General features: G+C 35.9%; 1 protein-coding gene across 7 annotated transcripts; it reads right to left on the bottom strand.

Annotated features, from left to right (window-relative positions):
• Nucleotides 1–469: 469 nt before the first annotated feature.
• Nucleotides 470–21,675, bottom strand: LOC110170462 (solute carrier family 12 member 7-like). 7 transcript variants are annotated; one of them, XM_020936113.2, is made up of 27 exons: nucleotides 20,901–21,675; nucleotides 18,230–18,324; nucleotides 17,604–17,729; nucleotides 14,247–14,393; nucleotides 13,396–13,450; nucleotides 12,788–12,918; nucleotides 12,581–12,711; nucleotides 12,266–12,370; nucleotides 11,772–11,971; nucleotides 11,235–11,402; nucleotides 11,046–11,144; nucleotides 10,900–10,957; nucleotides 10,624–10,798; nucleotides 10,338–10,456; nucleotides 10,170–10,268; nucleotides 9,945–10,064; nucleotides 9,157–9,261; nucleotides 8,918–9,086; nucleotides 8,652–8,847; nucleotides 7,017–7,186; nucleotides 6,794–6,925; nucleotides 6,606–6,713; nucleotides 6,305–6,418; nucleotides 5,735–5,898; nucleotides 2,764–2,778; nucleotides 2,429–2,562; nucleotides 470–1,638 (listed from the first exon to the last, which is right to left on the bottom strand). In XM_020936113.2, exons 1-27 carry the CDS (start codon nucleotides 21,058–21,060, stop codon nucleotides 1,547–1,549), a joined length of 3,387 nt encoding a protein of 1,128 aa, XP_020791772.1. In that variant the 5' UTR covers nucleotides 21,061–21,675; the 3' UTR covers nucleotides 470–1,546. The 7 variants fall into 7 exon arrangements, with proteins under 7 accessions (XP_020791772.1, XP_055007567.1, XP_055007562.1 ...); XM_055151592.1 differs by lacking the exon at nucleotides 20,901–21,675 and adding an exon at nucleotides 19,356–19,487; XM_055151587.1 differs by lacking the exon at nucleotides 20,901–21,675 and adding an exon at nucleotides 18,727–18,923.
• Between the last annotated feature and the right edge of the window lie 919 nt (nucleotides 21,676–22,594).

The following is a 22,594-nucleotide window of genomic DNA, read 5'->3' as shown; positions in this document are numbered from 1 at the left end:
CTGTTGAACAGGAACCATTGTGAGATATTCTTTTCCAATGTAACCCTTAAACTAGAAGACTGGTACTAATCATCATATATTTGTTTTTATAAAATTAGACACCTCCAAAATGAATATGCCATGTAGGTGTTGTTCTCATTTAGCATTGCTCAATCTCCTGCCATATAAATCTTCTGTTCAGTTCCCTCTGTAATTTGTACAAACACATGGAATTTGTCTTTTGTATTAGTTTTGGCTGCAGGTCTCGATTACAATAGGAGGAAACTGTAAAGTGGCAGTAAATGTTGTGTGTTTGACTGGGCAGCGAGGGGGGACTGCAGACTGCAGAGTGTAGCTCACACTGTGATTGTATCCTCGGTGCGTTCTGACCCAACCACGCTGCTCTGTGGGAGAGACAGGAAGGCATTTATCCAGGGCCAAGTATCTCCACAAGATCTTATTGTATTTCCAAGATATCTTATGACAACACTAATGGAAAACAATGATTATTAGTTTAATTTGCTTTGACAAGTTATGGTAACAACATTACTACCCTAAGTATTATTTCTCACAAACTGGATTCATGTAAAATGTATTTGGTCATATAGTGTTATCTACAAAGGCATTCTTGAAAATGATGAAATACATGGCACTAATTGCAAAGTAGGTCAGAAGAACAGGAAGGGAAATAACAATGAACTGAGCCGACACTAATCAGAGAAATTACGTCAGAATCAATCAAGACTAACTGTAACTGCAGTGTGCCAGTATGTTTTTGCTCATGATATGGGAGTGTCTGTCTACTATTGAAATTTATAAATGTACTAACACACACACACACAAAAGAAGAGGTATTTGATTATAACAATTATGGACCAATTGTATTTTTGTGGATCCAAAATTAATAACGAATTTGAACCACAAGAGGTCAGCAATGCAACAAACGTTTTATCTATGAACTCTGTGAACCACAGTGGCTACTTAGTCCATATGCAGGTTTAAACAAATGTTATATCAAAATATACATCTTGAAGAAATGAATGTAGATATAGTGATTTGTAAAGCACCATCACTGAAGGTGTTTTTTATATTAATTCATTAAAATAAAATACAGCTGAACCATCTTTAAAAGGATATTTACTCATATATACAACTTAAAAAAACAGTTGCCAGCACTATTTCATATCACTGCTTAAAAGAGAGAGAGACAGGATGTACTGAATTAGATGCAGTACAAATAAAACATGCTATTGTTGGGCATTTACCATAAAATGAACATAAAAGTGTTTTTAGGTCAGTAGTGTTAAAATAAATACAGCATCCTCTCAATTAACCTTTCTTATTGAAAAGAACTAGCATAAAATAATACTTGTATACATCAAAGTATAATGAACCAATATTAAAATGCATCTTTTGTTCAATTCCTTTTGAAATTATGAAGACATCCTCCTTAATTATGGCACTTGTATCTTCAGCCAAACCAAGTATCACTTTTTTGTTCACAATTAGAATGTGTAATATTGTATCTATCCACAGGATGGCACTATGGCACTATGGCACTATGGCACTAGGAGTAGATGGTGATGATCTCTCGACCTCCTCCTCGCACCAACAAGACCCTGTCCAGGCCTTCTGTAAGAACCTCAAGAAACTCCATATCTGAGGGATCTGATTAAGGTAAAATAGTACCAAAGCAAAATATGTTTAACATAGAAGTTGAAATGATTTGCAGACTTATCTTTACAGAGAAACTAATTCTTTTAATCATGCTCTGACTGATTTTGACCACATATTAGTCCTGATGTAGTCTGATTTGTAATGTTTACAGTTTGCTTTAGCTCTGGTTGAGGACAACATTTTTCATGATATTCATCCACGGAAATTAATTTCAGTTATCGAATGATTACAAGGCGTTTGTCTTATGTCCGCATTTGGATCCATTTGAGTCCTGGTTTAGTCCTGGTCATGTCTGGTTTGTTTAAAGTTAGGGCTGGGCGATTTAGCCTAAAAATAAAGTTGCTGATTAAAAGAAAATCTATCTCCATTATAAATGAGATAAAATAAACAGTGCTGGGGCTGCATTAAACATGTAACCGATGTAGGGCCAAAATACATGATTTGCAGTGTCATGTTTAATTTGACATCTCTGATGTCTGACTTCAAAGTCACTTCTAAAACTTTGGTCCCTTTGACTGCAGTGAGTAGCCTAAATTAAATACATTTTCTTCTAAATAAATCAATGTGAACTAAAAATTTGATTAATGACTTTTATAGATTTTTTGCCCAGCCCTAATTACAGTTTATGTCTTGCAGCTTCATTCAGGTGTCATACTTGACAAATTTAAGTAGGCATCTGGAATCCCGGTTAATTCCTGGATTTTTCCTGATTTAGATATACATAGTTCATATGGTGGTCTAAGATACAATAGAATCTGTGTTTAAAGGATACAGTTCTCATCCCCTTTCTTGTTCTTCGGAGGGCCCGGCATGTTGAGCAGGACCAGCTGTGACTCCTTCGATTTCTTTTTCACAACTTCATTGAGCTTCACTGCTGTGTGCATCCTCCGCACATTTGACTGATTTCTGCATCAAAGCACTAGAATCAGTGAACTACAAAACATGCTTTAACAATTTAACATCCAGAACTACAGCATGCCCGCTCATCTAATGATCCGGAGGCTCAAACTTAACATTCAAAAGCCAAAACAAGCTGCAAATGTAACATGTGACAAAAACATGCAGTTACATGCAGACACAGCATCGGAGCACACAGGGGTTACTTACAGAGTCTCCCATTCACTGGAAACAGGAGCAAAGAAAAGACAAATCAATACCATTTCAGTCTGGAGCAGAACACTTGTGTAGAAATGGTATCATGGATAGATTTATGATTGCACAATAGGTGCATAATGTAGTGTGTTTGACAGAGAATATATGAGGATCTGATATTTTATCACCAATTGTTGTGTGAATAATTACACAGCCACTGTGTTATGTGTGCACACTTCTACATTTATGCACGGGACCATTTTTAAATTACATTAATTCTTAATAGAGATATATGTTACAAGAAGAGCTTTGCACATTGAGTAAGGTGTCACTTGCATAAGAGAACAGGTACTTAACTTGTAGGAAAAAGAAAGTTCACAGGAGCTTTCTTTTTTTCTAAATGCTGATAGAGACAAATATAATTGATTATATTATACATATCTATCTATATATCTACAGTGGATATAAAAATTCTACACACCCCTGTTCAAATGCCAGGTTTTTGTCATGTAAAATAATGACAGCAAGACAAATGATTTCACTACTTTTTCCACCTTTAATGTGACCTATAACCTGTACAATGCAATTGAAAAACAAACTGAAAACTTTAAAAGGGGAAAAATATTAAATAAAAAACTTCAAATTACCTTGTGGCATAAATATGCACACCCTTAAACTAATACTTTGTTGCAGCACCTTTGGCTTTTATTACAGCACTCAGTCTTTTTGGGTAGGAGTCTATCAGTGTGGCACATCTTGATGTGGCAATATTTGCCCACTCTTCTTTGCAAAACCGCTCCAAATCTGATAGATTGCGAGGGCATCTCCTGTGCACAGCCCTCTTCAGATCACCCCACAGGTGTTCGATGGGATTCAGGTCTGGACTCTGGCTGGGCTATTCCAAAACCTCCATCTTATTCCGGTGAAACCGTTCTTTTGTTGATTTAGATGTGTGCTTTGGGCCATTGTCGTGCTGAAAGATGAAGTTCCTCTTCATCCTCAGCTTTCTAACAGAAGGCCGAAGGTTTTGTGCCAACACTGACTGGTGTTTGGAACTGTTCATAATTCCCTCCACCCTGACTAAGGCCCCAGTTCCAGTTGAAAAAAAACAGCCCCAAAGCATGATGCTGCCACCACCGTGCTTCACTGTAGGTATGGTGTTATTTTTTTGATGAGCAGTGTTGTTTTTGCACCAAATATACCTTTTGGAATTATGTCCAAAAAGTTCAACCTTAGTTTCATCAGACCATAGCACATTTTCCCACATGCGTTTGGGAGAGTTCAGATGTCTTTTTGCAAAATTAAGTCGGGCTTGGATGTTTTTCATTGTAAGATAAGGCTTCCGTCTTGCCACCCTACCCCATAGTCCAGACATATGAAGAAGAAGGGAGATGGTTGTCACATGTACTACACAGCCAGTACTTGCCAGATATTCCTGCAGCTCCTTCAGTGTTGCTGTCGGCCTCTTGGCAGCCTCCCTGACTAGTTTTCTTCTCATCTTATCATCAACTTTGGGCGGACGTCCTGTTCTTGGTAATGTCACTGTTGTGCCATAGTGTCTCCACTTGATGATGATGGTCTTCACTGTGTTCCATGGTATATTTAATTCCTTGGAAATCCTTTTGTAGCCTTCACCTGACTGATATCTTTGAATAATGAGATCCCTCTGATGCTTTGGAAGCTCTCTGCGGACCATGGCTTGTGCTGGAAGATGTGGCTACAAAAATGTGAGGAAAAGCCGACTAGAACAGCTCACCTTTATTTGAGGTTGATCAGAGGCACTTTAATTGGTGACAGGTGTGTGCTGACTCCAGTTTAACATGAGTCTAAATGTAATCAGTTAAATCTGAACATGGCCACATCCCCAGTTATAAAAGGGTGTGCACACTTATGCAACCACATTATCTCAGTTGTTTATTTTTATTTAACCTACCTGAAAGATTTCAGTTTGCTTTTGCAATTGCATTGTACAGGTTATAGGTCACATGAAAGGTGGAAAAAATTGTGAAATTATTTGTCTTTGTCTTTGATGTGTTTTTTTACATGACAAAAACCTAGCATTTGAACAGGAGTGTGTAGACTTTTTATATCCACTGTATCTATCTATCTATCTATCTATCTATCTATCTATCTATCTCTATCTATATATATATCTCTATCTATCTCTATATATATCTATCTATCTATATATCTCTATCTATCTCTATATCTCTATCTCTTCTATATCTATCTATCTGTCTATATCTATCTCTATCTCTCTCTATATATATATATATATATATATATATATATATATATATATATATATATATATATATCTATATCTATCTCTATCTATCCATCTATATATCTATCTCTATCTCTCTATCTCTCTATCTATCTATCTATTTGTCTATATCTATCTCTGTCTCCCTCTCTCTCTATATATATATCTATATCTCTCTATCTCTCTATCTATCTCTATCTCTAAATCTCTCTATCTATCTCTATCTCTATATCTCTATCTCTATCTCTCTCTATCTATCTCTATATATCTATATCTATCTATCTATATCTATCTATCTATATCTCTCTCTCTCTCTCTCTCTCTCTCTCTCTCTCTCTCTCTATATATATATATATATATTATATATATATATATATATATATATATATATATATATATATATATATATATATATATATATATATACACACAATATACCATACTATTATGAAATTTTTAAAAAATCAAATAAAAATGGCTTCAAACCCTCAGCATTTCAAGTTGTGGTTAAGAATATGCATTTGCATTACTTAGTAAAATGGCAAAGACCACTGCTGTGTGCCCCCTGACAAGATCATAAATCTTGAATATTTATGACTATTTGTCCAGTATAAGTAGCCCTATACATTTATTATATAAAGTATGATTGATGTAATAAAACTTTGGTGTTCATAATACTACAACTATAGTTACACAGTATAGTGACAAGAAAATACTCACGGCCTCATATTGAACATATCCTTCACTGCCATGCCCTCTTTCTGCTTGGCTCGTTCACTTATCAGTTTGTCTTTGGTCCAGGTCATGTGGACTCTATCTGGAGGCGCAGAGTTTGCTGTTTTGTCAGAATGAGATGCAGTGTTTCGGTCGTGGATCAACTGCGCCTGAGAGGAGGTAAAAATAAATAAATAAATAATCCATAGTAATTATTAGCTTGTCTATTATTTAGTGAAGTGATGGTAAAAGCTAATGGTGGATTAATGATTAGGTGTCAAAGAATCATTATTGAAATTAGGATGATAGTATCTCACCAAATCTATACAGATAAAAATCTATGACTAGGGAGCAAGTTTGTTGAAAAATCAAATGTCTGTGTATTCCCTCAGCCGTCCGGGTGGGTTCCATAGCAAAAGCAAAATGCACATCTAGTACTAAGACATTTAATTGTATATTAAGCTCTAATTCTATTGTCCTATCTGATTGATAGTGAAGCTGAAAGCAAAAGTCAAGGATGATGACAATGAGGATGGCAATGGCTATGCATGAAATATTTCTTTTGGCCTTGTCTACCTCATTCTCAGGTATACACAGGATGGTAACAGGCTGTATTTGATAAGCGGCTTTAAAAGCTGATGGTTTCTTCCTCTTTATGGAGCCACGCGACACATCTGTGATGCTCTGAATCTAATGTGTGAGTCAACAATATCGCATATAATGAACATTTAACAAACACAACCATTTCAAATACTTGATGGCATTGCAATAACTCAATAAAATCCTTGTAGTTCTAAAATCTTAATAAACATTTGCTTACAAAAATTTAAACATTTACAAATGACTTAATAAATTAAAAGATCAATATTTACTGTACCTCCCTCTCTCTTTCTGTTCGGGATAGTTGCATCTGTTTTAACATCTGGGACCTCTGTTCCATCACTAGAGTCTTCTCATAGGTGAAAGCAGATATGTCGCTGTCATGCTGGAAAAAGAACAGCAATAAAATGTGGTATTAGCCATGTTTATAAAACACATTAAAAGAGAGAATCTAAGATTTCTCACCATTTCCACCACCTCCACCACTGCATCTATTCGTAGGTGGTACACAAACATCTGGAGATCTTTCTTCATCTGTATTGAATTGTCATCCATTTGGGCCACAGTGAATATTCTCATTCTGCACTTTCTCCAAACCTGCATTCAATTATATTATCTTAATTGTAGTTACACAATAAATTGTTGAAATAATATTTACAATACCAAATATTAAGTTATTAAAACCTGCCTTGTGTTGTCGCAGTAGAAACGGCAGTAGCATGAGCAGTCCTCCATCATGTACGATCCACCACACGTCTATGGTGCCCTCTTTTAGGCGCTGGCTGTTGTCTGGGAAGTGGTCGATATTTTTAGCCACCAGCAAAGCCTGATGGGCAGATGTGGTCTCTCGTATGGTCTCTAAAGGAACAATGTAAACAGCATTTCAATATAGTGAGAGTTGTCCTGCAGAGATCAGTTCTAGCACCTGTATTAATGCAGATGATGCAGTAGTTTATACTGATGGCCCATCTCTTGTTGATGTGGTACAAAAACTACAGTCAGCATTTCATTCTTTAGAGTTGACTCTGCTGAACCTAAAACTCACTCTAACAGCTAAAAAAGCTAAGTGTATGATATTCTCAAAATTTCATTCCAGGGAAGAACACAACATATAAATATGAATATCTGGGTATATGGATGGACAATCATCTTACATTTAAAATTCATATTGCATCCCTAAACAGAAAACTCAAACAAAAGATTTGGTTCTATTTTAGACACAAATATTGCTTTTCTTTCAGTGCTAAGAAAAAAGCTGGTGGGAGCAACATTTCTTTCTGTTCTGGACTATGGCAATACATTGCATATGCATGCTTCCTCTTCTACTCTGTACATATTGGAAACTGTATCATGCATCACTGAGGTTTATCACCAGTGCTAAGTCTCTCACTCATCACTGCAATTTACAAAGCCATACTGAGTACCTTAGTAATCTCCTTAATATGAGCTTAGGTAGTTACTGGCTTCGTTCCTCCTCCCAGTTAATTAAATCACTGTCTTTATATGCGCCTTTCAAGATACCCAAACCGTTTTACAGTTCATTGCTCATTCACTCCACACTCAGTGGTGACAAGCTACTATTGTAGCCACAGCTGCCCTGGGGCAGTTAGGGTGCCAGTCCGCACCATCAGCGCCTCTGACCACAACCAACATTCAGGTACAAGTTTGGGTTTCTTTCTTACTAGACACTATAGGTGATGTGTCTTGCCTAAGGACACAATGAGAGTTTTTGCCACTGGTGCCCTACTGTGACAGCTGGTGTTCCCAGTGGTCTCCCATCCAAGTATTAACCAGGTCCTGCCTTGCTTAGCTATCCTTTGCAGCACCATGGTCTTGGAATCATTTGCAGATCCTTAAATTGGAAGCTATGGTGTCACTTGTTAAGTTCAAGAAAATTGCAAAGAGTGCGATGACTGAGACGTGCATGTTTTTCGTGAGAGATGCAAATGGTTTTATAATGAGATATTTTGTGATTTTACTGTTTTGTATTGATTGTGCTGGCTTCTACCTTGGCCAGGTCTCTCTTGAAAAAGAGATTCTGAATCTCAATGGGACCTTCTTGTTAAATAAAGGTAAATTAAATAAAAATAAATAAACATTATTCATTAATATGAATACACCCTTGTTGGTATAATTGATATAATATGATTTTGTAGGTTGACAGATCTATGATAAAATTTTTTCTTTGTTGTTGTCGTTGTTTTTTTGTTTTGTTATGATTGTTATGACATGAATTTAGCTGGTGTAAGTACAAATTCATACTACATACAGTGTCAAATCACATATTTATGGTTCTTAACAAATTGCTTCTGCAGTTTCTGACCTATAAAGTTTTTCCTTGACTCCGGCTCACTGGCCTGTTGCCACGCTGCTGGCCAGGCCATCAGGACTGAATTGTGTTTCATTCCTCCGAGTCCAGCTGACTGAATGAGCACAGAAAACCCATCCCTGAGGTTTGATGATACCACTACATGATGGAAGCCTTTGGTTTTCTCTGCCACCATCGCAGCTTTCAAACTCTAAATAGAGCACATTATTATTTTACAAATGTCAGATCAAAAGCATTAAATGCATGTCTAAAATCCTGACTTTCTCTGCTGTTTTGACATCCTGCCCTCTGGTCATGTAGGTCCCCTGTAACACTGAGCAGACGATAGTCAGGCCTTTTCCTGCTTTGAGCTGCGATGTGAACGAGAGAAGCCGAGGATGTTTCACCGACAGGTCTGTGTCTGGCTTACACAGCACCAACAGCTGCGGCCTGAAAAACAAACACACTGTTAATAAATAGTACAGGTGCACAACCCATGAACTATTTGAACATGTTTCACCTCCAGTTTTTGGTGTGTAACGGTGCCTCCTCCAAGTGAATGAGAGCATAACGTGCCGCATTCAGGGACAGACCCCTGATGCCATCTCCCCACTCTTTCTCTGCCCTATATAAAACAGAATTACTTACCTTGGCATATTTCTCTATAGAAAACTGACAATTGCAAAACATCTTACGTAAAATCCTAAACAGATTTTTAGTATGAATTTGTGCCTGGAAAAGCTGTATTTGTTTTGTAAAATATTATTTAAAAATAAATGTACACATTACCAATTGCATACTAGATTTTGCAGTATGTGATCAAAGACAGTTTATTTATGCTGAAGAAAATTGGAAGAGTAGTAGCATCAACACTGCTTTTGCAATATGTCATGTGTAGAAAAATCAGACAAGCCATTTACACCACACCTCACTGGATATACCATACTCTCTGTTTGATTCATGTATGAAATCATTTGTTGATAAATTTTGGGTGACCACAGATAGTAGTTTTTATTATTCTATATTGTTTTATTGTTATACTGAATGTGAGTTTGAACCAGTGTTCTTAATCTTGTGTGAACAGACCAGTAGTACTGAAAAAAAACCCAAGATGAAATCAAAGATGTTTTTGAATGAGAGCTGTGTCAAGTGTTCTGAGAAAGCACGTGAGAACAGTGTGAACTGATTATTTGACCACCAGTTCCCCTCTTCAGATACATGTTTGAATCAAAGGATGAAGCTAAACATTTTGAAAATGTGTTAAAAAAAAAACCTATATAATGTAAGATATGGACACTAACAACTCACCCTCTGTACTCGATGTATTTGTAAATACAGCCAGCAATGACCATGGCAACCAGCGCATAGTACCAAGATGAAACAAACATGAGTGAGAGACAGAGACTCATTCCCAGGAAGGACAAGGTCCTATAAAACAGTGTAATTTAAATTGTAACATAGTGTGATTGATGAAGAGATTAGTTGTTATTGCCAAGTTAGGAAAATGTTATATTTCATATGTTCTCATCTCACCAATGGTAAAACTTGAAGCGTGGTCTCCAGTTTGGAGCACGCAGTAAAGTCTGAACTGCACAGGCCAGATTCACAAACAGATAACACATCAGGAAGAACCTAAGAAAACAACTTTGATAAATGTCATTGATTCTAAATCAGATTGATGTACTTGGTTAGGTCGCTCACATGGAAAGGATGGGGGCCACATCGTCGAGGGACGCGATGAGGATTCCTATCTCACAGATGCCCACAGTCAGCAGCAAAGCCCAGGTTGGTTCACCGTTAGATTTCCCATGACCAAACACCTGGGAATAAGCACAAATACTTACTCAATTAACACACAAACCATTCGTGCACATAGCATAACACCATTAATTACAAGTATAGATGGATTTGTAATCCAAAACAGCAGTTGGTTCAATTACACCCACACACACACAAAAAAAAAGTAGAAATATTTATAAACACAAACCTGTAAGAATGGTATGATGCCATCCCGGGCAATGGCCTGCAGAAGCCGAGGGGCCCCCGTCAAACTTTGAAGCCCCGCCCCACAACAGGAGAAAAACGAACCAATCACAATCACCCATGGGGAGGGCCAGGCCAGGATCCCAATTACAGGGATTTGTCCTATAGAATCACCAAACCTTAAAATACAGAAACAAGTCATAAATTAGTAAGAACAATTTCAGTAATATTCTTAAGAAGGTCATTTGCGTTATAAAATAACAACGACCAAAACACATACTTGTCTCTTAGGACCACTCCTTCAATGCAGGCTCCAAAAAATACAACACAAGAAATGTCTGACATTATGTTAAGGCAGTGTTTTAAACTTTAATATTCTGTAACTTAATGTAGAATTTAAATTCACTTCAGATCATGTAAGGATACAGATAAAGGAGGTAGTCAAGATAGCCATAATGGTTCCTACTGGGATTGATCTCTGGGCATCTCTCAGGTCCCCCGAACGATTTGATCCAGCCATTATTCCTAAAATCCAGTAATATAATAAATAATGTACCTCAAGTATTAACATTTACATTAAGTAGGACTCATATCACCAGCCTACACTGTACTTACCGGTGACTGAAGGAAAGTATATTCCCACTAATAGAGTAAAGTACGTTGTGATATCGTTGAAGACATAATGTTTGACGATCTCTTTGGACGTGTCTGTAGCCGGGACAGAAGGCAGTGTTTTCTTCTCCAGCATCGTACCAGCTGGACCATAGTCTCCCCATAGGTTGTCTAACATGAAAACATTAAATATATGATGTCAAATTAATTAATTAATTAATCAATATTACACAATATATCACCCCTGTCCCTTACACATAAAAACTAATACAACATAAGACAATATATATGTGGTATGCACACTAACAACACGTGCACTCTCAAAAAACATTTCAATGTTCAACTTATGACAAGGTTAGTCCCTGTTACAACATCTTATGTTTTATTGGGATCCTCAGTAATTTTTACTACAGAGCCTAACAGTGATATGTCAAAAATAATGTATGATTCTGGCAACCCTTATATATAATATTAAAACAATCTTTATCAAAGTACAATAAAAATGTTGAATCATACATTTGTTATTAAAAAGGAGTTTACCTTTGATAACCCCACTGAGCAACCCTGGTATGGCCTTTATCTGAGTCAGGTTGTTGAACTCAAAGTATTCATCACAAGTTTCATTAGAGCAGAAGAGGTCCCAGAGCTGCGTCATCACAGTCACATTCTCCACCATTGCTGTTTTAGCACAGGTTTCAAACATGTTGTTTTTCAGAGAGCGATTCCCCACAAGACACACACTGGGCAATAAAATAAATCAACAGTTAATTTAATTTTATATATTAACATATCTCTTCTTTTTTTCTTGTACTCATATTTTTTATATATTGTGTTTTTGTACTGTATCCTGAATTCCAAACCACAAATTTAATTAAAATACATGGTGTCAAAAATAAATAATGAAATGAGCTGACTTCTGTAAAGTATATAATATTATGAAGTATTCTGAGGACTGAAAATACACCAAAGACTTTTTGTAAATGCAAACATGAAAGAGCATTTGTACAGAAGGAGCATTTCAATGGAAAACTCACTTGACCTCTGGAGGTTCAATGAGCGTTTTGATGACTCCGGCGTAAGTGGCCAAAATGGAGAGAATCACACAGGACAGAAACACGAGGGCCAGTTTGTTTACATATCTACAGGACAACAAGATAGTAAACATATAGTAACTTTAATATACTGATTTATGCTGGTGTTTTGGAAGACTGACATACTATTTCAAATGCATGTTCCCTAGAATACAATTCAATCTTGTTTATCTTGTTGTTTATTTAACTTATCTAAATTTTTTTTACACTTCTGACTAATAATGTAATAATAACAATAATGATAAATGCAACACTTACTTGACTCCAACAAAGACGATGAGCGCCATAATAAGCAGGCAGCCTGTACCGAAGACTCGCATGTTATTGGCCCATGCTTCTCCCTCTCTATTTTCAGCTTCAAATACTCTCGTGTACGGGATAATGTAGGTCTTAGAAAACAGAAGAGAGTCAGTTAAATTCAGTAAAGTAAAATACTCATTACTTCACATAGGAGAAGGATCATACCAGCAGGATCTCAATGGTGCCTAGAATATACATGGATCCAGCAAAGGTTGTCCCAAGGTAGAAACATAGGCCTACGGCTCCACCAAACTCCGGACCCAAAGATCGGGATATCATGTAGTAGGAACCACCAGCTAAATTTAAGATGAAAAAAAAAACATAAATAAATCATGAATATATTTTTTTGTTTTGTTTTAATTAAAATGTTATTTTTTTCAACATTGTACTTTCTCATAAGGGAGCAATCTGACACTGCAAGCTGAAACAGGCATTGCATGTATAGCCCAAAGCTTTCATTAGAAATGCATTATTGCCTAAAGCTCTTACAGAGTACAAATTATATAAGATAGGCAGGTGACTCTCAAACATTTCACACCAACTACCACCTACAAACACACTTGTTATTTTCTGAGTAAGACCAGATTTAAATCAAGTCTAGAACAGGACAATTTCACCACCACCACAGTTTGTAGAAGATTGCAGAGGCAGATGAAATTAAATAATTTTGTTTAGAAATATTACATTTCTTTGCTACACTGGATTGGTAGTGAAAATGTGATGAAAAACTATTTTCTACAAAAAAAAAAAAGTAAATATTTTATTATACAAACCTGGAACAACTCCATTTGTAGCAATTGCACTCATTGAGATCGCTGTTAACAAAGTCTGAAAAACGGTAGGATTTACTTTCATATTATTTCCAAATATACAGCATCTGTCCAATTATTTATAAAAAAAATGATTAAATCTGTCAGGATAAGTCCTTTACCACTCACAATGTTTATCAACTACATTATCAGTTGGAACAGTTTGTTTATTTTAGCCAAACATTCATGCATCTAGACATAAAAATTTTGGCATGTGTAAATCACCCTTTATTGTTTATGGGGTTACTGGTCTTAATATCACATGAGCTCTGAGCATTTAAGTTTAGCCCATTCAAACAGTTCTCTCTCTGTCTCACCATCTGCTGCCAGTGACGTCTGAAAAGTGGCTGTAAATAAGATACTATTTGTATGGTTATTAGAGAATTCCTGCTCTCAGCTCATGCATAAAGATATACGACCACTGATCACAAGTGACACTAAATAACCACTATAAAATCTGATGTGTGTTTTCATGCTGTAAATTTGAAATGAAAAAACTAGGACATCTTGCTTTTTGTTATTTATATATACAGAACAGTCTTGGCACATATAATACAAAACTAATATTAAAAGTAATGACAAATATGTGAATTTTTGTGTTTGTGAAATTAGAGCTGCAACATTATAGAAAAACTATTAAGGAACAGAAAAAGATATTAAGAGTAAAGCGAGTATTTGAATACATTTTAATTGAAGACAATCATAGAACAATGTTTTGGACAGGTTGATCGGTCTGTTGATCAATAATAACAATGTTGTAATTGTTAGTAACACATAAAGACATATGTCAAATATTGCTGTGACTTTTTACTTACACAGATGCAGCACATGGAGACGATGGCAAAAGAGCCCAGGATCCCCGCTGTCCCAACAATCCAAGAAAGACGGATAAAGAGGATGACCCCCAGAATGTTCTGCATACAGGGCAGGTACACGCCAATGAACGTGCCCATGGGAGGAACCTAAAAAAATACAAAATATATCAGTTTTAGACCATGAGAATATGCTATTATAATTACTACTTGGAATTAGTCCTGCCACTAAAATTACTTTGAGAGGGTAACTTTTTAAAAACGGCTATGTGTATTCTTTTCTAAATTATATTTGGTATTTTCACAACTTTAATTTGTTCATAATATTAAAATCACACATTAGTTGAATTTTGAATTCATATTTTACATCTGTATTGATGCTGTAACCGTGCCAGGGACTATGCATTGTAAAACAACAAAATAAAAAAATCTTTATGTGCACCAGATATAAGATCTAATTTTTGGTATTTTAGTCACAGACACTGACTATACTATGTAAAATGTTAATATGAACTTAATTTGGTCATTTAGTACAGAAAATAAATAAGTTGTATTTTAACCACTAGAACAGTATAATTGCTAGTTATTTTCCCTCAGTGCTAGAGACAACAGTTTCTTTTTTCATATGTCTGAAAGGCAATATTGAATTGGTAAAAAGACAAATCTTTGCTTGTTAATGGATTAATATCACTACTGTGCAATCCTTAGACAGTGCAGGGAACTTTTTACAATTACTCATAGCATTGTAAATTGTCCAATTTATTTGCAATACCTACCCTTTTCCGATTTACACCCATTTTGTCTTGAGATTTTCCCATTGCACTTTGCAGCTGTGCATCGAAATGTTGTGACGTCCCATATGTAGAATTCCATATATCCCACATTTTTGTTGTCCCTGGTACTCCTCTGTGCTGCAGTTCTTTTAGTTCTTTTCTGACTGGATCCTCTGTACGACTGATTTTACAATGTCACGCTTTTGACCGCTTTAAGTATCAACTATCTCAAAGGGGCAGGGTTAAAATAAAACTAGATTTGCCTTATTTCTTACCAAACTTTCATTCATTCAGTGGATTCAGGACACAGAAGAAGACGGTGTAAGTGTAGTGTCCTCTCATACTTATTGCATGTGATTTGATACCCTATTTTAACCAAAACTGTATTATAATATTTATATTACCATTGGTTTGACAAATATTTAGAAGATGATTTTTTTCAACCCTTCACAGTGGTTAGAAAATAAACTCCTTATGTATATTTAAGTTCTTGTGTAACACATATTCATTTTAATTGTTTGTCATATTGGCTTATTCTACATAGAGGCAGAAATTGTGTTGTTACTTAGAACATAATTAAGTTAACCAAAACATATGTGATTTATTTTTATTGAACAGATCCCCAATATGTCTGTGCATTTTTATTTATTTTTTTTTACTTTGGTCACTTCATGTTGAACTCATTATTATGACCTCTATTAAGTGAATCAGTTAAAGTTCATGTGTCGTTTTTAATAATTATATTATCTTAAAATTTATCTTGAAATCAGATTTCAGAAAATATATTACAGACAATTTTAGAGAACAAATTAAATTACATTACAAATTACATTTACGTTTCTTTAACTGATGTGTAAGTGACTCAGACTGAGCGAATTTGATGCATAAGCATTAGTTTACTTTCACTATTGTTTGAGTGAGAAATTCAAGTCATTTGTTAGGTTAGGTTCATTTTGACCCAGTTCATCTCACTTGTGTGTGGTAACATTACACATAATTAAGTGTATATTGTAAACCACATTGAGGTCCAGTGCTCCCGGCAGTGTATCCTTTGGCACAGAAAGCCCCTGTTTGTTGTGCGTACTGATATTTAGGTCAAACAAATATCTTACTGTCTTTGGGGAACATGCAAATACCACATTTTCGCTCACAGTGCACTCTTTCTGAAGATATTTTACAAATAACTTTGGCTCCTTGTAATAATATTAGTCTGCATTAAACTAAGTCTATCTTGTGGTACATGTGGCAGGTTTAAACCTGGTTTCATCTTGAACTAAACCAAACAAATAAATCAGTAAGTCTGAATTTTTTGGTCTAAAACATAGATGCCCCCGCTCGACCACTTCAGTTTTGACTGAAAAAAGGCAAGTCTGAGGTTCACACACTCTCCAATACGAAAAGTCCCAAATTTGATCTCCCAACTCCTTATAGTTTTGTTATTAAAAAATATTTTGTCAACTCCCCCTGACCTGTTCTGAGCAGAGTTTTCTGAGGAGACACTTTCAGTTTGCTGTATCTAAAAACCTATTTTACAGTAGGTCCTTCAAATTTTCAAGGTTTAAAATTTGGCAAATGTACTTGAACTTTGGAATATGGACTTTTACATGTGCTTTTGATTTATCACAGATTTCTGGGGGCTTGAATTTGCTCGAAAATTCTACTCTTCAAATATGAGGGCATCTTTGAAGGACTGTGGAAAGTGCAGTTTCAAAGACAGAGGTTTGATATTGAACATACACCTTTCCACACACACTGTGTACTTAGTATTTTAAACCTTACCCTCTGTGATGAACGCTCTAGAAGATATTATGTGTTAAAAATGGAAAACATAAATTTGGTGCCATCTTTACCATGTTATACCAAAAAATGACAGCACCCACCAACATAAAATGGACTGTTTTAGAAAGACTAGATGTCTGTTTTTAACATATCCAAAATTTTTGATGGTGGTTTGCCTTGCAAAATGAATTTTTGAAAATGTGTTGTCCGCAAACATGCATAGCATTCATGGACTATGAAGACACTTTCAGAAGCTAAGAAAACACCCTGATTTGCTTAACAAAATGTTTCATTTCATTCTTAATAAACTCTACTTGAAGTATAACTTATATGTAGTCTTTAGCTTTTTAACCCTTGAAAATTTGAAGGACCTATCTTAAATAGTTTTTTTTAGATACAGCTATCTGAAAGTGGCTCCTCGGGAAACAGCTCAGGGAGTAGTTAACAAAGTATTTTAATGACAAAACTAGAAGGACTTGGGAGCTAAAATCTGGGACTTTCCCTATAGGAAAGCGTGTGACCAAAGTCAAATCTGAGATGGTCGACTGGAGTCATTCGGAGATTTGGCGTGGAATGACCCTATAGATAATTCAGCTCTTATTGTAATGATTTGTGTGTAAGTAAGTAAGTAAGTCTTTATTTATATAGCGCTTTCACAGACATTTTCTGTTCCCAAAGACGCTTTACACAGCATTATTCAACATTATTCATTCAGCATTATTCATTCACTCTATACCCTGGTGATGGTAAGCTACTATTGTAGCCACAGCTGCCCTGGGGCACACTGACAGAGGCGCGGTGTGGTTACCGTGACAGTGACTTTCCTGACTCCATCTTCATACTCCTCATGCTCGCGGACCCCCTGTGTGAGGTTGGTGTAGTTGGCCAGTTTACTGAGAAGAGAGGATACCATGGGGGCACTGTCCATCTCCTCCTGTACAGAGACACAGCACAAGATCTGTTATTACAAAACATTTGCAGTATAGCTTATTTTATTAACAATTGTTTGTATTTATTTCATATGTGCTTATGTTTGCCAATTTGCAAATGTCCAGTCTAATTATTTATTTTAGGCACATTGTTTTTTTTTTTATTTAGTTATTTAAAACAAGAACAATGCACAAGAAATATAAATCTCAGAGAGAAAAGAAAAAAGATGCTGTGCGCCAAATTTAGCTACAAACTACTTTCCATCTGAGCCCTTGGGCAGGTACAGAGACATTCTTCTGTTCTGTTAACTTTATCTGAACACACCACAAAAACTGTAGATTAACCATTTTAAATTTGAGATATCAGAGTAGTTTGAAATACAGAAGTAGGTTACATAATATATTTTTTTAATTAAATAATATTCATAATAAATATTGATTAATTTATTGTTTAACATTATCTTATGTTTACAAAAATGCATGAATGATATTCGTCTTGTCTCACCTCAAACAGAGCCATGTTCTTTCCATCATAGTCAGGTTCACTGCTGTTGTCTGCATTGAGGAATGGAGTGGACTCTTTTTGGCCTTCAGCATCATCTGTAAGAGAATTACAAATGGGGTTTCTTAGCATCTTAAGTCAAACATTGTTAAGTCTTGTTAAATACATATAAATAGGGCTTTATATGTAGCACAAATGGCTAGCCATTCTTGTAAATAAATAAGGCTATTACAGTTTGGGAAGAGCTAGAGATTCCAAATAATTTCTATTAAGCCTTTTGAATAACATGTTATATTGCTGCTGTATTACTTTTGTCATCTTTATTTCTTTGTTCCAGGTTCTAGTGAACTGACAACAATGCCAAAGTGCAGCATACTGGTAAGCTCTTTTTTGTTTTGTTTTTTGTTTATTTACTTATATTTTTTTAACAAATCACTAACAACAGCAACAGTTTATTTATACATTGCGTTTATTAATAGAAATTATCAATGTATACCTACGTTCAGAGATAGATGCATTTAGCAAACTACACTGCGTACAATAGAAAATATCCGTAAAAAACAGGACTTGACAAGTGACTAAATATAAACTTCCTTTGAGGCGTTTCTTTTGTTGGTTGGCAGATCCAGTTGGCAGCAGGCCCAACTTATACCAAGAACAATGAACATGAAGAAAAATTACTGCGTACATGGGCGTAGTAAACATGACCAGTATAATTCTGAGTAATGAAATATGCAAACTCATGCTTATTCATTTAAAAATGTAATTTTTCAGAAACGTTCAATACATATTCAGTATTGTAATTTTAAATTACCCTCCAACAATTTTGAAGCAATAGTTTCAACACTGACAGAGAGAAAGAGAGAGCGAAATAGAGAGAGATTGTAGGTCTGATGCTGGTCATACGATGCCACTTTGGAAAATGCCAGTACAGATAGTAATGTTTATACAGATAAAATCTGGTCTAATCAGCGTTAAAAACAAGTGTATGACTGCTGCATTTAATGTGGTTCTGTTTGACTGAAAACCTCAGTTACTTTAACAACAGACCCGCAATGTTTAAGTCTTCTCCTGCAAAAGATTACATATTAGCCTTTATTCTGATAAAAAAAATAAAAAATTGAAATACCTTAGCATTGCTGTTTCTTGTTGTTTCTTTAAAATGATAAAACATTACTTAAAAAAAAGTTAATTCAGTTATTATACATGCTTTCTCTGGTGGCAACAATAAGGCTGAGAACATTAGCTGCTAGTGTTCAAGTTGGTCAATAGTAAGGGACAGGACACACATGTAGGAGCATTTCCCTCATAAAAAATTATCTCATTTAGTTGGAAAAACATCATGACAAACATTACCACTTTAGACTGGCCTCTGTGCTGCGTTGTATGCGCTTTCATGCATTTAGTGCATTTACTGTTTAAATGCAATAAGTATAATTAGAGTGTTTACCGGAAAGAGTGGGTTTTGAGGAATGCTATCAGAGACAAGTATAGGAAAAATAAATCTTACTTCTATGCCTAGTATGGTGCACATTAGATCACCACAATTGTTTCATCATAATCCATTATAATTATAAGATAACAGTCGTACAGAAGGATTATAGATGGTACTTCATCAGAGCCAAAGGCCTGAGCTGACACATTCTTTTGGGCAGTAAACTGAGTCAGATCTTCTGTGGTAGAGGAACACTCCCCTAACTTTGTTAATACTTGAATAGAACACTTTCTACTGTTTCTACTTTTAATAACATTGTGTAATATTGTGGACAGGGTTTGTATGTATGAATGTTGTTGTTTTTTTTATAGCTGTTGTGATACAGACATAAATCAAAGCTATTTTAACAATGGGCTAACCATAAGCATGATCATCACTCAGGAGGAGGATCCCTCATATAACGATATTTTTAATGGTCAGATTATGCAAGATCCTGTTTAGACCAAGATTCTTTGAAGATTTTAATGGTTCTGTAGTTCTGACATTATCCATTTTCACTGCATGATGTAATGCAATAAATAGGGACTTTGTTTTTGCTGAACTTTCAATTATGTTTTCCACACTTGCACATTAGTTCTGTGTTGCTGCTTTAGGAACACTATGCCTGTTTTCCATTATAGATTACTTAAAAGGTTGACACCAGAACCAGTAGCAATTCTGTCATGTCTCTACTAATCCAAACTGGGATGGTATGACATTGGAACGCAAGTAAACTGCTTAAGGGGATCTTAACATCCTCCCTCCTTATCCGATCACAATTCAGTTACTTTACTAGGAGACATATGAATATTAGAATTGAATGTTTGATGTTTGGGAAATTCCACATTTAGTTGTATGTTAAAAATGCACTACCAATGGCAACTGGCTCATAGGCATTTTTAAATGTACATAAACAAAACATGCATGAGAACCAGGCCCTTCAGCCAACAATTACTGTATAGGCCTTATTTCTTTTCTTTGACCCATTCTAGGAGTTCTCCTGCAAGTTTATGCATGCACAGTGACATCATATTGAAACATTTTGAGTTCATAATTGAGTCAGTGAAGCAAACACCTGTCACATGTGTGTTTGTGAGGTAAGTATTCCATATATTGCCGATTATTAATTATGCATGGCAAGTTCCACCCTAATTTTGACCTTCCATTTATCATTGCTTTGCGCAGTGTCAGCATTCCTACCTATTTGAGCTTCTTGTGGGCTGTCCAGTGGCGTGTCTTGTCCACTTCTTTCAAATATTTGTCCTAAACTGATAGGTTTAGCCTCTGGAGAGCTGGTAGCATTACTGCTGCTTGGTGCCTCTGCATCTTCTACAGGAACAACTGTGAAATTGGTCGGCATTTTGGCTCTTCACCCCAACCAACAAGACAAAAGCAAGTAGTCACAAGCTGACTCTAGCTGCTTGCACTTTCACTCTATAGTTGGACCAAAAAGAAGGAAAATCCAGGACTTGGAAATAGTTAGAAAGCTGAAAATCCACATGGTATTCACATCAGAGGTATTCTAGCAGCATTTAGTGGTCCTTGTTTTGTTTGTGTAGTAATCCAATGCCCTTCAAATGTAGAGAAAAGTACCGCCTCTCACACATGGGCCAAAGTCTTCCTGTGTCTTGTGTTTTTTTTCCTCTTGTTCCTTTCCCTCCCTTTGCCCCCACAGCCTGAAGATTATTACCCCATGTGACCTACTCTTTACCATATGAACAGAGCAGCAGCAGCAGTAGCAGCCCGTACAAGGACACAGGCTCCTCCCTCGTCTCCCAGTCACACCTTCAACTCAAGAAAAACAGTAAATCCAACTTCAAAGCTCCTTGAAAAGTAAGTTAGATTCACACAGACAGGAGAATGGAGAATCTAACACATGTTTCTCATTAGGAATCCCAGTATTGCCCAACTGAGCTCTCCTGATCATTCCATTTCCTTCTTTTTCAGACCAGTATGCTTCTCAGCTTTGACTTCCTCCAGGTAAACACAGTGGGCGTTACCTTTCACACAATGCATTATGGGTACTTGAAGGAAAGTACAGTAAAGTTGTACACACACACACACACATATACATAAATTCACACATTGTGCCAGCAAATGAAAAGGAAGCACCTTGAAAAGATTAGATACTTTCCCTTGAGGAGGCTTCTACCATTCAGTACAATGAGGAAATGTCCGGGGCTGGTAACAATAGTGAGAAATAAACATTAAAAGACTTGGGTCTGTGGGAATGGGCATTTTATGGTAACATCGAACTATGAGTTGCGGTAACATCAGGCTATGATGAATTACAATAATAGGGGTGGGATGAGACACAATTCCCACAGGATGAGACAAGACACGAGATTGGGTTCACAAGTACAGGACAAGATATAATTTTGATTTGATACATTTTTGATATTTTGGATTATATCGTTTATAATAAGTGAAGTGTAGTCTAGTTCAGTTGACAGATTTACCCTGACCATTTTTTATGATTTTTGCCGTCATAGCATTGTTTTTTGGAACCACAGCTCACCGGCCCTTAACTCTTTGCTTTTGTCCAAGCCAAATATCAAAACATGGAAACATGAAAAAAAAATATCAAGAGATAATTTTCCTCATGTGTGCACAATCCTGTGGTTATTTTGTTTCATGAACTCTTGTAGCACAAGATCTTGTCCCCTAAATAATAATGTAGCCCACTATTTCATATTTGTTTTAGCACTGCCCAAAATTGATAGAACTATTTGGAGTGTGTTCACTTATTACATTACAATGGAAAAAGCAGCCTTAGTTTAAAATGTCTCCTTAAACATTATTAGTTGTTGCATCTCTTGTCATTTTTCATTTAGTGTGTCAATGTGAACTCCATGCAGCATGCTCATGCCACATACTTTTAACCTGAAGTAACT

This window comes from Boleophthalmus pectinirostris, unplaced genomic scaffold (genome assembly GCF_026225935.1).
Source record: "Boleophthalmus pectinirostris isolate CB_2022bp ecotype Guang Dong unplaced genomic scaffold, ASM2622593v1 HiC_scaffold_16, whole genome shotgun sequence".
NCBI lineage: Eukaryota > Metazoa > Chordata > Actinopteri > Gobiiformes > Gobiidae > Boleophthalmus > Boleophthalmus pectinirostris.
The sequence above is the reverse complement of the archived record's forward strand: the minus strand, read 5'-3'. Positions and strand labels throughout refer to the sequence as shown.

Coding starts and splice junctions, on each gene's coding strand:
- LOC110170462 (XM_055151587.1), bottom strand. CDS start 18,916: ATGTACGCAGTAATTTTTCTTCATGTTCATTGTTCTTGGTATAAGTTG. Junction 18,325..18,726: donor AAATGCATCTATCTCTGAAC/GTAGGTATACAT, acceptor ATTCTCTTACAG/ATGATGCTGAAGGCCAAAAA. Junction 10,799..10,899: donor GGAGTGGTCCTAAGAGACAA/GTATGTGTTTTG, acceptor CTGTATTTTAAG/GTTTGGTGATTCTATAGGAC.